Source organism: Vulpes lagopus, chromosome 1 (genome assembly GCF_018345385.1).
Source record: "Vulpes lagopus strain Blue_001 chromosome 1, ASM1834538v1, whole genome shotgun sequence".
Taxonomy (NCBI): Eukaryota; Metazoa; Chordata; class Mammalia; order Carnivora; family Canidae; genus Vulpes; species Vulpes lagopus.
In genome coordinates, this window is record NC_054824.1 from 72,143,349 (window position 1) to 72,159,675 (window position 16,327).

The 16,327-nt window shown below is 47.9% G+C and overlaps 1 protein-coding gene across 2 annotated transcripts; it reads left to right on the plus strand.

Moving 5' to 3' along the window:
* Nucleotides 1-4,746: 4,746 nt before the first annotated feature.
* LOC121489374 (DLA class I histocompatibility antigen, A9/A9 alpha chain-like) lies at nt 4,747-8,101 on the plus strand. Of its 2 annotated transcripts, none has more exons than XM_041752380.1 (8): nt 4,747-4,882; nt 5,035-5,304; nt 5,506-5,781; nt 6,398-6,673; nt 6,793-6,897; nt 7,328-7,360; nt 7,495-7,542; nt 7,671-8,101. In XM_041752380.1, exons 1-8 carry the CDS (start codon nt 4,810-4,812, stop codon nt 7,673-7,675), a joined length of 1,086 nt encoding a protein of 361 aa, XP_041608314.1. In that variant the 5' UTR covers nt 4,747-4,809; the 3' UTR covers nt 7,676-8,101. The 2 variants fall into 2 exon arrangements, with proteins under 2 accessions (XP_041608314.1, XP_041608324.1); XM_041752390.1 differs by having other exon boundaries at nt 4,795-4,882; nt 7,328-7,356.
* The last annotated feature ends 8,226 nt before the right edge of the window (nt 8,102-16,327 follow it).

Here is a 16,327-nt window from a genome sequence, read left to right on the forward strand (position 1 = left end):
CATTCTATACACTAACAATGAGACTGAAGAAAGAGAAATCAAGGAATTGACCCCATTGACAATTGCACCAAAAACCAACAGACACCTAAGACTAAACCTAACCAGAGAGGTAAAGGATCTGTACTCTAAAAACTACAGAACATTTATGAAAGAAATTGAGGAAGACTCAAAGAAATGGAAAAACACTCCATGATCATGGACTGGAAGAACAAATATATTTTTTTAAGATTTTATTTTATTTATTCGTGAGAGACACAGAGCGAGAGAGAGAGGCAGAGACACAGACAGAGGGAGAAGCAGGCTCCATGCAGGGAGCCCGACGTGGGACTCCATCCTGGGTCTCCAGGATCACGCCCGGGCTGCAGGCGGCGCTAAACCACTGTGCCACTGGGGCTGTCCTGGAAGAACAAATATTGTTAAAATGTCCATGCAACCCAGAGCAATCTACACATTCAATGCAATCCCTATCAAAATAGCACATTTTTAACAGAACTGGAACAAATAATCTTAAAATTTGTATAGAACCAGAAGATCCCAAATAGCCAGAGGAATGTTGAAAAAGAAAACCAAATCTGGTGGCATCACGATGACAGACTTCAAGCTCTATTACAAATCTGTGATCATCAGGACAGTATGCCACTGGCACAAAAACAGACACATGAATCAATAGAACAAAATAAATAACCCAGAAATGGACCTTCAACTCTATGTCAACTCATCTTCAACAAAGCAGGAAAAAGGACAGTCTCTTCAATAAATGGTGTTGGAAAAATAAGACAGCCACATGCAGAAGAATGAATCTAGACCACTCTCTTACACCGTACACAAGGATAAACTCAAAATGGTTGAAAGATCTAAATGTGAGACAAGAATCCATCAAAATCCTAGAGGACAACACAGGCAACAACCTTTTTAAACTTGGCCACAGAAATTTCTTTCAAGACATATCTATGAAGTCAAGGGAAACAAAAGCAAAAATGAACTATTGGGACTTAATCAGGATAAAAAGCTTCTGCACAGAGAAGGAAAGAATGAACAAAACTTAAAGGAAACCTACAGAATGGGAGAAGATATTTGCAAATGATGTATCAGATAAAGGGCTAGTATCCAAGATCTATAAAGAACTTATCAAACTCAACACCCAGGAAACAAACAATCCAGTCATGAACCGGGCAGAAAACATGAACAGACATTTCTCCAAAGAAGACCTACACATGGCCAGCAGACACATGAGAAAATGCTCCGCATCACTTGCCATCAGGGAAATACAAATCAAAACCACAATAGATACCACCTCACACCAGTGAGAATGGGGAAAATTAACAAGACAAGAAACAACAAATGTTGGAGAGGATGTGGGGAAAGGGGAACCCTCTTGCACTGTTGGTGAGAATGCGAACTGGTGCAGCCACTCTGGAAAGCTGTGTGGGGGTTCCTCAAAGAGTTGAAAATAGAGTTGCCCTGTAGGGTACAACCCAGCAGTTGCACTACTGGAGATTTACCCCCAAGATACAGATGCAGTCAAAAGCCGAGATACCTGCACCCCAATGTTCATAGCAGCAATGTCCACAATAGCCAAACTGTGGAAGGAGCCTTGATGTCCTTCAACAGATGAATGGATAAAGAAGATGTGGTCTATGTATACAATGGAATATTACTCAGCCCTCAGAAAGGATGAATACCCACCATGTGGTTCGACATGGATGGACCTGGAGGGTATTATGCTGAGTGAAGTAAGTCAATAAGTCAATCGGAGAAGGACAATCATCATACAATTTCACTTATACATGGAATATAAGAAATAGTCAAAGGGACTATAACAGAAGGAGGGGAACTGAGTGGGAAAAACTAAGAGAGGAAAACAAATCTGAGAGACTTCTAATTCTGGGAAACAAAGGGTTGCAGAAGAGGAGGAGAGGGGGATGGAACAACTGGGTGACTGGGTGACTGGGTGGTGGGGATTAAGGAGGGCAATTGGTGGGATGAGCACTGGGGATCACACTACAAGTTGCCAAATTGAATTTAAATTTTTTAAAAAAGAAAAATAAAGATTCTGTGCTGTAGAACTGGCCCCGATACTCTAAAATATAGAATTTTATTCTTTTTTTAAAAGATTTTACTTATTTATTAGATAGAGAGAGAGAGAGGCAGAGACTCAGGCAGAGGGAGAAGCAGGCTCCATGCAGGAGCGTGGTCTCCAGGATCAGGCCCTGGGCTGAAGGCGGCACTAAACCGCTGAGCCACCTGGGCTGCCCTGCACCTCTCGTCCCCAACTAATGACTTACACGTACCAAGATGGGCCTTATTTTACACCAATATGGCCTATTACATCATTCCTAAATGATTCTCAGGGTTATGTACTGTAGACAAACTAGGATTATTACTCTTCCCAGCCCCAGCAACCCATTACTTACGAGAACTACCTCATCTGCCTCCCAATTCCCATAATATGGTTCTCATATCAGACAGGGGAACACCAACTTTACCTTCTTCTTGGTGGGTCTCCCAGCTCTGGGAAAGGTCTTACATCATGAGATAAAACAAACTGCTTGCTCAACAGAACCTTAAATGACACATCCCAAGTCCTAGATGCTCTAAGTCAAGAACTAAGTGGAGTTAGGGCAGGATTTCTGGAAAATCAAGCAACTATCATTATTCACACTTCAACATCACTCACTTAGGTTGTAAAGAGTTTTTACACACGTGCTGTTTTAACATAACTGACAATTCTTACAAGGTCTCATGATTAATAAACGACATTCAAGCTCAACTGGACAAAATCCCATTCTCTCCAGGACTGTTTGATTGCCTCAGAAACCACGGTCAATATTTCAGAGATGCCGTTTTACTGATGGAAAGAATTGTTGGATTTTGTCTTTCTCTGTTTGTTGGTGCCTGTTGTTTGGTGGCCTCATGCCTTCCAGCACATCCCGGGAGCCACACCATGAACTCTTGGCCTTGGCCGATCCCTGAGAATACTCTGCCTAGAGTCCCTTAGTGCCATCCCTTTTCAGCCTGAAGCAGCCAGAGCGGTCATCGTCCCACTCCCCAACAACAGTGAGGGTTACTATTCCAGGGGGAGGAATGAGTTAGGGACAGGAGGGGCTAGGCACGGAGAGATGGATGGGGATCATGGAATCAGGCTCACTGAAATCCCAAGGATGCTGAAATATAAAAACCAGAGATAAAAATAGACCAAACCACCAGGTCCCAAATATTAGGGAGTCTCTTTCTTTGATGGCTACACAGTAATCACAGGACTCACCAGACCAAAAAAAGCCATATGTCATTCACCCAAAACGGCACAAGAATCTCAAGGCCACAAGGTCCCTGATCAAATTTTCAATAAGACCAGCCTAAAAGATGTCAGTGGCAAACCTGATGGGACCCGTCTCCCTCCTTGAGAGCCCTTTTTTCTGCATCCTTGCTTAATAAACTTCTATCCCCTTACTCACTCTTCTTTGCGAGATTCATTTTTTTTTAAGATTTTATTTTTCATTAATGAGAGACACACACACAGAGAGAGGCAGAGACACAGGCAGAGGGAGAAGCAGGCTCCAAGCAGGGAGCCCGATGTGGAACTTGAACTCAGGACTCCAAGATCACACCCTGGGCCAAAGACAGGCACCAAACCGCTGAGCCACCCAGGGATCCCTGAGATTCATTTTTCAACTATGTGAGACAAAAACCTAGCTCTCCCACTGTGGAACAAGAACCATTCAGTGTGCAAGTTGGGCCTGTGGATTTTAATGTAACGAGAAGGACATAGTCAGTGATACTGCTTCAGGTGCCACATTGCCAAGAACCTTAGAGAAAGTACAACTTGTGTAGTTTTGGGGAACCTGGATGGCTCATGGTGGAGCCTCCGCCTTTGGCTCCTGTTGTGATTCTGGGGTCCTGGGATCTAGTCCCACATCCAGATCCCTGCAGGGAGCCTGCTTCTCCCTCTCCCCATGTCTCTGCCTCTCTCCGTTAAAATATTAAAAAAGAAAACTTGTGTAGTTTTAAGGTGGTATCTAAGAGGAGTAGGCATAATTATCTGAAAAGGTTATGAAATATACGATTCTCCCCAATTTGTGCAAGGATATAAATGTATTCATACACTTCAACCAAAACAAGACAGTAAATGAAGTAAAACTGAACGAGTAGTGATCTTCGGAGACAGACAAGAGACAGACTTGCAAAAATGTGAAATGCGACAAAACCACTTCACTCACTTTGCTGTTTATTCCCGGAAATAGTTATTTTTCACACAAATAATATTTGTTTTCATGCCATGAGTTAATATCTTTCTAAAGGAATTAATGAATTTTTACACCGGCTTTGTTCCTATTCTGGTAAATGCGATAGCCAGAACCCACAGCCACAACGTTTTCCTGGGATCCTCAGTAATCTGTGAGACTGTGTAGATGCCCGGTGGGAACAGAATGTTCCAGACTCACTGCCTCACACAACTCCCGGGCCAGGACTCAGGGAGACAGTGCGACAAGAGCCCTGTGTGCCCTAGGTGAGGAGTCAGGGCAAGGTCTCAGGACCCCCGGCTGCCTCTCAGGGTCTCAGGCCCCAGGGCGGGTCCGGGGCGGGGTCGCTCAGGCTGCGGAGTCCCCACCTCCCGGGGTTTCACTTCTCCTTCTCCCAACCTGGCTCAGGGCCCCCTGCCTGGAGACTCGTGACGCAGACACAGCTCGCACTCCCATTGGGTGCAGCGTTTCTGGAGGAGCCAATCAGCGGCACCGGGTCCCGGGCTCGAAAGCCTCCGCCTCCGCCCCCGATTTGAGCGGCGACGGCCAGTGTCCCGGGAGCCCGGAGATGAAGGTGGTGATGCCGCGAGCCCTCCTTGTGCTGCTGTCGGCGGCCCTGGCCGTGACCCCGACCCGGGCGGGTGAGTGCGGGCGGGAGCGAGGGGACCGGCGGGCGGGGACGCGGGACCCCGGGAAGCCGCCTCTCCGCCCCCCCCCCCGGGCATCTCCCCCTGGGCCCCGGGCCCCGCGGCGGGAGGGGGTCGGGCGGGGTCTCAGCCCCTCGGCTCCGCAGGCTCCCACTCCCTGAGGTATGTCTACACCTCCGTGTCCCGGCCCGGCCGCGGGGACCCCCGCTTCATCGCCGTCGGCTACGTGGACGACACGCAGTTCGTGCGGTTCGACAGCGACTCGGCCACGGGGAGGATGGAGCCGCTGGCGCCGTGGGTGGAGCAGGAGGGGCCGGAGTATTGGGACCGGCAGACGCGGATCGCCAGGGACACCGCACAGATGTACCGAGTGCACCTGGACACCCTGCGCGGCTACTACAACCAGAGCGAGGCCGGTGAGCGACGCGGGCCCGGGGCCAGGGCACGACCCCCATCCCCACCGACCGGCCGGGGTCGCCCCAGTGTCCGGGTCCGGGCGTCACCCCGAGTCCGAGGTCCCCGCCCCTCCCCCTCGTCCCCGTCCCGAACCCGCGGGAACTCCCGGGAGGTTTTACTTTCTCTTTGGACTGAGTGGCGGCCTGTCGGGGCGGGGCCAGGGTCTCACACCCGCCAGACCGTGTTCGGCTGTGACCTGGGGCCCGGCGGGCGCCTCCTCCGCGGGTACTGGCAGGACGCCTACGACGGCGCCGATTACACCGCCCTGAACGAGGACCTGCGCTCCTGGACCGCGGCGGACACGGCGGCGCAGATCACCCGGCGCAAGAGGGAGGCGGCAGGTGATGCAGAGTTCTGGAGGAACTACCTGGAGATGACGTGCGTGGAGTGGCTGGGGAAGTACCTGGAGATGGGGAAGGAGACGCTGCTGCGCGCAGGTACCTGGGCGCGGGCCTCCCCGATCTCGCCTCCACTAGGGAGGGCTTCCCACCAGGAAGGGAATATGGACTCAGGGTCAGAACACCGCCCCTCCCACGGCTGGGGAGAGGGGATCCGCCTGGGTGTTGATAGTCCTACTAGGGTGACTCACCCAGAGGCCGCTTTTCTCTAAGGACAATGGAGCAATCCAGGGTCTCCGGGGAGACAGGTGGAGGTGGAGGCCAGGGAGGCAGGTGGAGGCCATCCTGAGATAACCATCAGCGGTGCCCTTTGACCTGGAAACCACGTGGGGACCATGATTTTCCCCGATGGCCTTCTTCTCCATGAAAACATATTTGGAGCTTGAACTGGGAGTTTTCTGACTCCTTCAGCCTCCACCACGGTCAGGACCGTGTGTGCTCTCCACCTTAGACCTGCAGTCTCCCACCTTGGGCTCTCTCCTGATTCTAGAACTTCTAAAGATTAGGACAACCCAAAGGCTAGGTTGGTGACTGGGTTTTGTGCTTCTTCCAAGTGAACCAACTGCCCTGTCCACCCTAGGATGGTCACACAAATGCAGTCTCAGTGGACCACGCAGTCAACCAAAGTGTGGGTTTTCCAATTCTTCTTCCTCAGAACCCCCCAGCACACGTGTGACCCGCCACCCCGTCTCTGACCATGAGGTCACCCTGAGGTGCTGGGCGCTGGGCTTCTACCCTGCGGAGATCACCCTGACCTGGCAGCGGGATGGGGAGGACCAGACCCAGGACACAGAGCTTGTGGACACCAGGCCTGCAGGAGATGGGACCTTCCAGAAATGGGCGGCCGTGGTGGTGCCCTCTGGACAGGAGCAGAGATACACGTGCCACGTGCAGCATGAGGGGCTGGCGGAGCCTGTCACGCGGAGATGGGGTAAGGAGGACCTCAGGGTAGAGCTTCTACTCAGGGCAAGTGGAGCTCTTCTGGAGAATTTCAGCAGAGTCGGGACTCAAGCCAGAGGCCTGGACTTTCATCCTCCCTCCCCTTTCCAGAGCCTTCCCCTCTGTCCACCATTGTTGTCGTCAGCATTGCTGCTCTGGTTCTCCTCGTGGTCGCTGGGGTGATTGGAGCTGTGATCTGGAGGAAGCAGCACTCAGGTAGGGAACTGACTGAATACTCTGTGTTTTCCTGTTCTGTTGGGGGTTTCCTAGGGAGCCGCTGTCCTGCCTTGTTAACGGGAAGCACCGTCCATACCCCTTTACTCTCCCACACCGGAGCTGTGTACTCACACTCACTGTGCAGCAAACACTTGGGAAAATGTAGGCCAGAGTTTTACCTTGGTGATTCTGGTGACAGGGACTGATTCCCAGGCGTCACAGGACAGAGTGGAAGGCCCCTGCTGAGGACAGACCTTCAGCAAGTCAGGTGGTCCAGTGACCCCTCTCCTCATGTCATGTCTCCTGACCCTGACCTGGGCGGTCAGTCAGAATTCTGCAGACTCACTCTGCACCAGGACTGGGAGCTTCCTCGAGGATCTCCTGGCCCAGCCCTGTGCCCGGCCTCTCACATGATGTTTTCTTCCCACAGGAGGAAAAGGACCAGGCTACTCTTATGCTGTACGTGAGTATGGACAGGTTGATCCCTGAGACCCCGGGGGAGTGTAGACAGGACCCCATAGGGAGCTCACCCCCACAGCTCCTCCTTTAGTCTCACCTCCTGTGAGCTCTGACCACGTCCTGTTTATTCTCCTCTAGGTAATAACAGTGCCCAGGGCTCTGATGTGTCTCTGACAGCTCCTAGAGGTGAGACCCCAGAGACCCTGAAGTGGGGAGGGTTGGGGCCCTGGGGACCTGATGAGCCCAATGGGGACTATTGAGAATGTCAGCACTTATGTGACCGACCTCAATTTGTACTTGATTGTTTTTCACAGTGTAAGACCAGCTGCCCTGTGGGGACTGAACGATGCAAGATGTGTTCACATCTCACGTGATGACATCAACAACCCTGGCTTGTCTTGTCTCTGCAAACACTGTCAGGATGTGCCTGTGTCGCTAGGAGCATAATGTGAGGAGATGGGGAGATTGGCCCACCCTGCCCACCATGACCTGTCCCTAATCTGATGTGCACTCTCTTCTCTGATGTGCTTTCCTGTCCAGGAGAGGCAGGGCTGGACCACCTCCATCCCTGTCTTTGTTTTATGTTGAGTACTAATGACTTACTACCCTATTGAAAATAAGAATCCAGACAGGAGTTTGTGTTTCCTCAGTCTTGGGATGGTGGGGCAGATGAGGTAATAAAAGGAGATTTGTAAAGTTGAGAGAGCAAATAAACGGAAGCCCTGAGAGCCTTCCAGAACCCTCATGTTTGCTGTGTTGTATCTGTTGCAGTTGGCGGCTGAAAGCTGTCAGGAGCCCAGGGGGAACAGTGCCTGTGCCCAGTAGGTGCTCCGTGCATCCTGGGTGTGCCCCTCAGCTGGGTCATTTCTCTGCTCCCTGTCCTTATGTAGAAGCTTGTCTCACCAGCATCTGTGATCACCGGGACTTGGACATCACCTGTCACTAGGACCTTCTGTAGCCACAGCTTCCTGAGACTGCATCACCCTAGACTCAGGTCTGGGTCATAGCATAGCCCCCATTTTCTTTTTCTTTTCTTTTCTCTTTTTTTTAATTACTCCTCTAGAGGCTCATGTCTGCTCTTCTCTTGTGTCCGTGTTCCTGTCCCATTGTCCCCTGGTGACCCCATTGGTTACAGCAGCAGGTGTCCTTTGGGCTCCCGTCCCCACCAGCGTAGGTCATCCCCTGCACACTGGAATCCCCGAGGTTTGCAGAGATGAACTTCCAGATCCATCCATCTCTCCCCCTCCCTCCCGAGCTGTTTTCTGGATTATTGTCACATCCTGAGGTAGAGAGGAAAGGAATCAAAGGTTCTCCTCCTCATAAGTGTCCAGGAGTTTCTGCCTCCCCTGCTGCTCCCCCCTCCCTCCCCACCCTGAGCCCTGTGATCCCCGTGCAGGCTCCCCTCCGAGGTCGAGGATTATAAAGCAGAGTGTAACGTAGATTTCTCTGTGGCTGGAGAAGAGGACCCAGGAAGCCCAAGTGCAGGGTGCCTGAGGAGTGAACTCTGTGCGTGGTGTGTGCAGGACAGACGGTGTGGGGGTGGGGGCTGACCTGAGGGAGGGAGGTGAGGGCAGCCCTGTGAGGAGGGAGAGGTGGCAATGATGACCAGTGGCTGCGGGGCGGGGGCGGGGGGGGGCGGGGGCTGCAATGGAACAGCTGTGCCCCAGGCGCTTCTAGAAGAGGGAGACCTTCTTCCTGCGCATTCATTCAGCTGTAACTGTCCTGTGTCACATGCAGGACACACTGTTTGCATCTGGGCAGCTCAGTGAGACTCAGGTGAGGCAAACCTGCTGGTCTCCGGGAGAGTATGTTCTAGTGGTCGGGGGAGACTACACCTGACCCAGGCTGGTGGGTGATTGGGGCAGTGACCCCCTTCTGTCGTAGGAAATCTGAGTGTAGCTCATGTCTCCCCCAAAACATGCCAGCTAATAGCGTGCTCGTGACTGGAAGCCTCACGGAGAACATGAGCAGTTGCTTACACTGCGTGTTACGGGTAGTGTGTACTGTGCTCTTACGATGAGCGAAGCTGCAATAAATTAGTAAATCATAAGGAAGGGAAACACCGTGGATAGTACTTACAGTAAAAAGTCCTCATACAGGTGCACACGCACAGTCCCAACCCGTGTAATTCAGACATGAACTGTGTGTGTGTGTGTGTGTGTGTGTGTGTGTGTGTGTGTAAGCACAGTAAGTAAGGGAGGTGTAGACATTGGAAGTAGGTAGGAGCTTTGAGGAAGGTGACCCAGAAAGAACCTGCTCTAGGACAGGGACGGTGGCCACCTTATTGCAGGGAATGGGGGAGCCTCCCTGAGAAGGCGACCTGGGAGAGATTGGAGGACATGAATTGTGTAAGAGGATGTCTGGGGGAAGTTCTTTCCAGGCAGGGAACCTCCATGCCCAAGCTCCAGGGCAGGAGCCTGTCCCATGTTTGAGGGAGGGTGAGGAGGCCCCTGGGGCTGGAGCAGAGAGCAAGGGGGGTGACATGACGTCATGTCATGGAGGCCTGAGGACAGTAGAAGGGTTTTGAGTTTTCTCTGAGTGAGATGTGGAGTTATAAGAATGAACAGATCAATTCATTGAATTTCTTTACCAGCACCTGTTTGCTGCTGTGCAGAATTGAGAGGTGAAGGGGAGCAACTAGTAGAGAACCTGTAGGACCCAGGGCAGTGTCCCAGGAGAGGGATGGGGGCTGAACATCTGGAGTGTGGGGAGGGAAGATAATAGGAAATGAGTGGGTGCTGGATATGTTTACAGGTGAACTTTGCAGCATTTCCTAAGACATTCCTTCTGGGGGGTGAGAGGGAAGGATCAAGGAGGGCATCCGGTTTTTCAGACTGCAAGGAGAAGTGTGTAGTGCCTTCCATGGAGATGAAGGAGACACTGGAATCAGGACATTGGGAAGCAGCATCCCAGACATCCACTTAGGAATGTGGAATCTGGGATCTATAAGAAATGCAGCTGATGTCAGTTGGATACAGAGATATCAAGATTGGAGAATTATACTTGGGAGGTGGCTCCACATCAATCAGTTTCAGAGCCTTCAGCAGAGATGAGGACACCCAGGGTGTGATGGCCATAGAGAGAAAGGAACAGGCCCAATCCCTGGACTGCTCGGGGCTAAGCAAGCTGATCAGGGCGCACCCCCACAGAGCGTACTGCTCTGTCTGGTTCTGCATCTAGTAGGTGCATAGAATAGAGAGGCGCAGCCTTCAGTGAGCACAGGGATTTCCTGGACTGTGCAGATCTAGAGAGGCTGGAGCGCAGTGTGAGATTCGGGGTTTCTACAAGGTTGCTGCTGCTGCTGTTGGTCTTCAGATCACACATTGAGTAGCAAGCACATGAAGCAGGGTCCCCCGAGTCCCAATTTGAAGACTTCTGGCAAAGCAATGGTAATCAAGGGGGTATCGGGGGATTGGTTCAAGATGGCAGCTTACAAACATCCTGAACCCATCTTCTTCCATGGACCCAATAGATTTTCAACTACTTGTGGAACAATCTCCTCTAAGGAAGATCTAAGCCTCCACAGCAAAGGATAAAAGGGCAGCATCAACACAGGTAATAGAGGCACAGTCATTCTTGCCAAAACCAAAAAACTAGAAAATCCACCCCAGGCCTGAGAATCCAAAATATGGTGGCATCACAAAAATACACAACCTTGCTGAGAAGCAAGGGGTCTGTGCTCTGCACCAGACACTAAACCCTGGGTCCTGCACAGGAGAGACGAGCCCCTCATGTGCCTGGCTTTGAAAACCAAAGGGATAATATTCAGGAAAACCACACAACTCTAGGGAATGAAGAACTCACTCTTAAAGTTTGTGTGCAGTCTCACTCACCTCTAACTCAGTTCAAACACCAGTTTGAAAAGTTCCTAGGACACAAGTGAGGAAGATCCACTCACTAATCTTTGTTTTCTTTTCCTATCAATTCCAGTATTGTTAGGATATAGTGTTATATTAGTTTCTGATGTACAGATTCAACAGTTCTATACATGACATCATGATTGTCAGGATAAGTGTACTGTTATATCTGATAAAGGTTTAGTATCTAAAACTTAGGAAGAACTTCTCAAACTCAACACCCCAAAACCAAATAATCAAATTAAGAAATGGGCAGAAGACACGAGTAGACATTTTCCCAAAGCATCCAGATGGCTTGCAGACACATGAAAGATGCTCAACATCACTCACCATCAGGGAAACACAAATCAGAACCATGATGAGATACCACCTCACACCTGTCAGAATGGAGAACATTCACAACGCAGGAAACAACAGATGTTGGTGAGGATGCAGAGAAAGGAACATTCCTGCACTGTTGGAAGAATGAAAACTGGTGCAGCCAGTCTGGTAAACAATATGGAAGAACAACAGAAAGGTAAGAATAGAGAGAGCTACCCCATGATTCAGCAATTGCATTGGTAGGTATTTACCCAAAGGATGCAAAAATGCTGATTAAAAGGGGTACATGCACCCTGATGTTTATAGCAGCATTTTCAACAATAGCCATACCTTGGAAAGAGACCAAGTGTCTGTCGACTAATGAATGGATAGAGAAGATTTGTACACAGTGAAATATTACTCAGCCATCCAAAAGAATGAAAGTGCCATTGCAGTGACATGGAAGGAGCTAGAGGATATTATGCTAAGCAAAATAAGTAAGTCAGAGAAAGACAAATAACATATGATTTCACTCATATTTTGAATTTAGGCAGCAAAACAGATGACCATGTGACACGGAAGGGAGAAAAGAGAGAGATGGAGAGAAGGGGAGGCAAACCATAAAAGACTCCCAATGATAGGGAAGAAACAGAGTTGATGGGGCTGGGGGTGGCCTAGCGGTGGCATGGGTATTAAGGAGCGCACTCGGGATCCACGGGTGGCTCAGTAGTTTAGCGCCTGCCTTTCACCTAGGGCATGATCTTGGAGTCCCAGGATCGAGTCCCACATCAGGCTCCCTGCATGGAGCCTGCTTTCCCTCTGCCTGTGTCTCTGCCTCTCTCTCTCTGTGTCTCTCATGAATACATAAATAAAATCTTAAAAAAAAAAAAAAAAAAAAGAGGAGCGCACTCGCTGTGAAGCACACTGGGTGTTACATGTAAGTGATAAATTACTAAATTCTACTCCAGAAACAACAAAAATTATGTTCACTCCTACCTGACAGAAGCTGTGTGTTCAATGAACCTTAGGGAATAAGAAGTAAATGCCAATCTTGAGTTCCTAAATCATAAACTAAAAGGAAATTCTAAAAATCATAATGATCCTGTTCTTTTTTGGTAAACTAGCTCCAGGTAGAGTGAGTGATTGCAGGTGTTTGTGTGGACAGGCTTTCAACTTCTTTGGGTCAATAGCGGGAAGCACAGCTGCTGGATCCTATGAACATAGGGTCTTTCCATTGATTTACACCTTCGTTACCTTCCTTAGTCAATGTCTTGTAATTTTCAGTGTACAAGTCTCTTATTTGCAAGTTTAAAAACCAAGTATTCTATTCTTTTTAAAAATGCCATCATCACTCTTAATTCTAGGAAACAAACTGAGGGTTGCTGGAAGGAGGTGGGTGGGGATGGGGTAACTGGGTGATGGGCATGAAGGAGGGTATGAGATGCCATGAGCGCTGGGTGTATATGAAACTGATGAATCACTAAACTCTACATCCCGGAATAATAATACACTATATGTTAATTAATTGAATTTAAATTAGTTAATTAAAATGCTATTATAAATGGAATTCTCTTCAGAACATCATGTTCAAATTGTTCATTGTTAGTGTAGTGTGTGGAAGTGAAAATGATTTCTGCGTCACCTTTATCCTGAAACTTTGCTGAACTTGTTTAAAATGTTCTACAAATTTTGTGTCTTTGTGTGGAATCCTTAGGGATTTCTACATACAAGAATATATCATCTGGGAACAGGCACAAATTTACTTCTTTCTTTCTGATTTGGATGCCTTTTGTCTTTTTTTCTAAATGATTTGGCTAGAACTTTTAATAATAGTTTGTTGAACAAAAGTGGCAAAAATGGGCACTTTTGTCTTGTTCCTGATTTTTTTTTTAAGATTTTATTCATTTATTCATGGGAGACACAGAGAGAGAGATAGAGAAGGAGACAGAGAGAGAGAGAGAGAGAGAGGCAGAGAAACAGGCAGAGAAGCAGGCTCCATGCAGGGAGCCCGATGTGGGACTCGATCCTGGGTTCCCGGGATCATGACCTGGGCCGAAGGCAGGAGCTAAACTGCTGAGCCAGCCGGGGATCCTCCTTGTTCCTGATCTTTTTTTTTTTTTTTTTTTTTTTTTTTTATGATAGTCACAGAGAGAGAGAGAGAGAGGCAGAGACACAGGCGGAGGGAGAAGCAGGCTCCATGCACCGGGAGCCTGATGTGGGATTCGATCCCGGGTCTCCAAGATCGCGCCCTGGGCCAAAGGCAGGCGCCATACCGCTGCGCCACCCAGGGATCCCGCCTTGTTCCTGATCTTAAAGGAAAAACTTCCATCCTTGTTCGTTTCATATAAAGACACCTGGAGCATATTCATCTCTGGCTTTTATTATGTTGAGGTAGTTTCCTTCCATTCCTATTTGTTGAATGTTTTTATGATTAAAGAATGTTGAGTTTTGTCAAATGCTTCTTCTCTGCGTCAATTGAAATAATCATGTGTTTTCCCCTTCATTCTCCTAATGCGCTGTATTAGATTGCTTGATGCTCACATGTTGACATGTATTTGCTTTCCAAGAATAGTCAGTGTATCGTGGTGCTGCTGCTGAGTTCCGTTTGCTGGTATTTTGCTGGTGATACCTATGTGGATATTCCTAAGAGATACTGGCCTGTAGTTTCCTTGTATTGTCTCTGTCTGGCTTTCGTGTTAGGCCAATGCTGGCCTCATGCGATAAATTGGAAGTGTTCTCTCCTCTGCAGTTTTGTGGTAGAGTTTCATTACTTTTTTTTTTTTTTTTTTGTTTCATTACTTTTTTAAAGATTCATTTACTTATTCATGGAGACACAGAGAAAGAGAGAGAGGCAGAGACATAGGCAGAGGGAGAAGCAGGCTCCCTCCGGGCAGCCTGAGGCAGGACTCCATCTCAGGACCCTGAGATCACGATTCAACCAAAAGGCAGATGCTCAACCGCTGAGCCACTCAGGCATCCTGTGGTCAAGTTTTAGAAGGATTGGTCTTCTTTAATGGTAGGATTCACAGTGAATCCATCAGATCCGGGGCTTCCTTTTGTAGGAGATATTTGATGATTGATTCAAAATCCTACTGGTTATGGTTCTATTCAGTTATTCTATTTCTTTGTGATGCGGTTTTGATAGGTTTTTTTGTTTCTAAGCATCTGTTCATCTCATCTAGGTCATCCAGTTTGATGCTACATACCTGTTCATTGCCCTGCTAATCATCTTTAATTCTGTAGAATAGGCAGTAATATCCCCACTGACATTTCTGATTTTTAGCAATTTTAGTCTTGTCTCTTTGTCTTGTCAATCCAGCTAAATGTTGGTCAGTTCTGTAGATCTTTCTAAGAACCAACTCTTGGGTTCATTGATTTTCCCGATTGTTTTTCTATGCCCTGCTTAATTGATCTCTACTCTAATACTTATTATTGCCTTTCTTCTACTAACTTTGTGTTTTGTTTGTCTTTTTCTACTTCATTAAGTTTAGAGTTTGGCTGTTGACTTGAGATCTTTTTTTAAAAACTTATTATATTTTAATTGAATTATAATTAACTCAGAGTGTTATATTAGTCAGATGTAGAACGTAATGATTCAACAATTCTATACATCTATATGCATTGCTCATCTCATCACTATAATTGTTCTCTTAGTCCCCTTCACCTTTCATCCCTCCCCAACGACCGCCCCTCTGGCAGCATCCGGTTTGTTCTCCACCTTCAAGAATCTCTGTTTTACTTTGTCTCTTTTTTTCTTTGTTTTGTTTCTTAAATTCCACATAGGAAAGACATCATATGGTGTTTGTCCTTCTTGGACTTATTTCACTTAACATTATACCTTCTACATCCATCCATGTTGTTGCAAATGGCAAGATTTCATTCTTATTCATGGCTCCATAATACTCATACCTGTAAATGCATACATAATATCACAACTTCTTTATCCCTTCCCTCTGTGTATGGACACCTGGGCTGCTTCCATATCTGGGCTACTGTAAACAATGATGCAATAAACATAGGGATGCATATATCTTTTCAAATTAGTGTTTTCATTTTCCTTGGGCGAGTACTCAGTTGTGGAATTAATGGATCATATAGTAATCATATTTTCAATCTTCTGAGGAACCTCCGTACTGTTTTCCACAATGGTTGCACCAGTTTGCATTCACAACAGTGCATGAGAGTTCTTTGTTCTACACATCCTTGCCAGCACTTGTTCTTTCTTGGGGTTTTGATTTTAGCTATTCTGATGGATGTAAGGTGATATCTCATTGTGGGTTTTTTAAATGTGTTTAAATATTTTTAAGGTTTAAAAAGTGGTTATAGTTTGTAATTCCTAGTTGGAAAACATCATCTGAATGAATACCCTAGTGGCAAACCACTATAGAATGCTTCAGTTGCATGTGGGGCAGAGGGGTAAGGATTCTCTTCACAGCACCCAGCTTTCTTCATGAGAAGGTCAGAGGTACACTAGTTTGTATTACAGCGACATCTATTAGGTGATCGAAGTTACTTTTCCTTCAGCAAGGGCTTTATTTGTCAGAAGGGCATTATGCATCACCTCCAAATTTGGCAGAAAATTTTTTAAAGATTTTATTTATTTATTCATGAGAGAGAGAGAGAGAGAGAGAGAGAGAGAGAGGCAGAGGGAGAAGCAGGCTCCATGCAGGGAGCCTGATGTGGGACTTGATCCCAGGACTCCAGGATCCCACCCTGGGCCAAAGGCAGGGGCTAAACTGCTGAGCCACCCGGGAATCCCCTTGACTGACAAATTTCTAATGAGTTTCATAACCTTTGGGTTGCTCTAATATTTT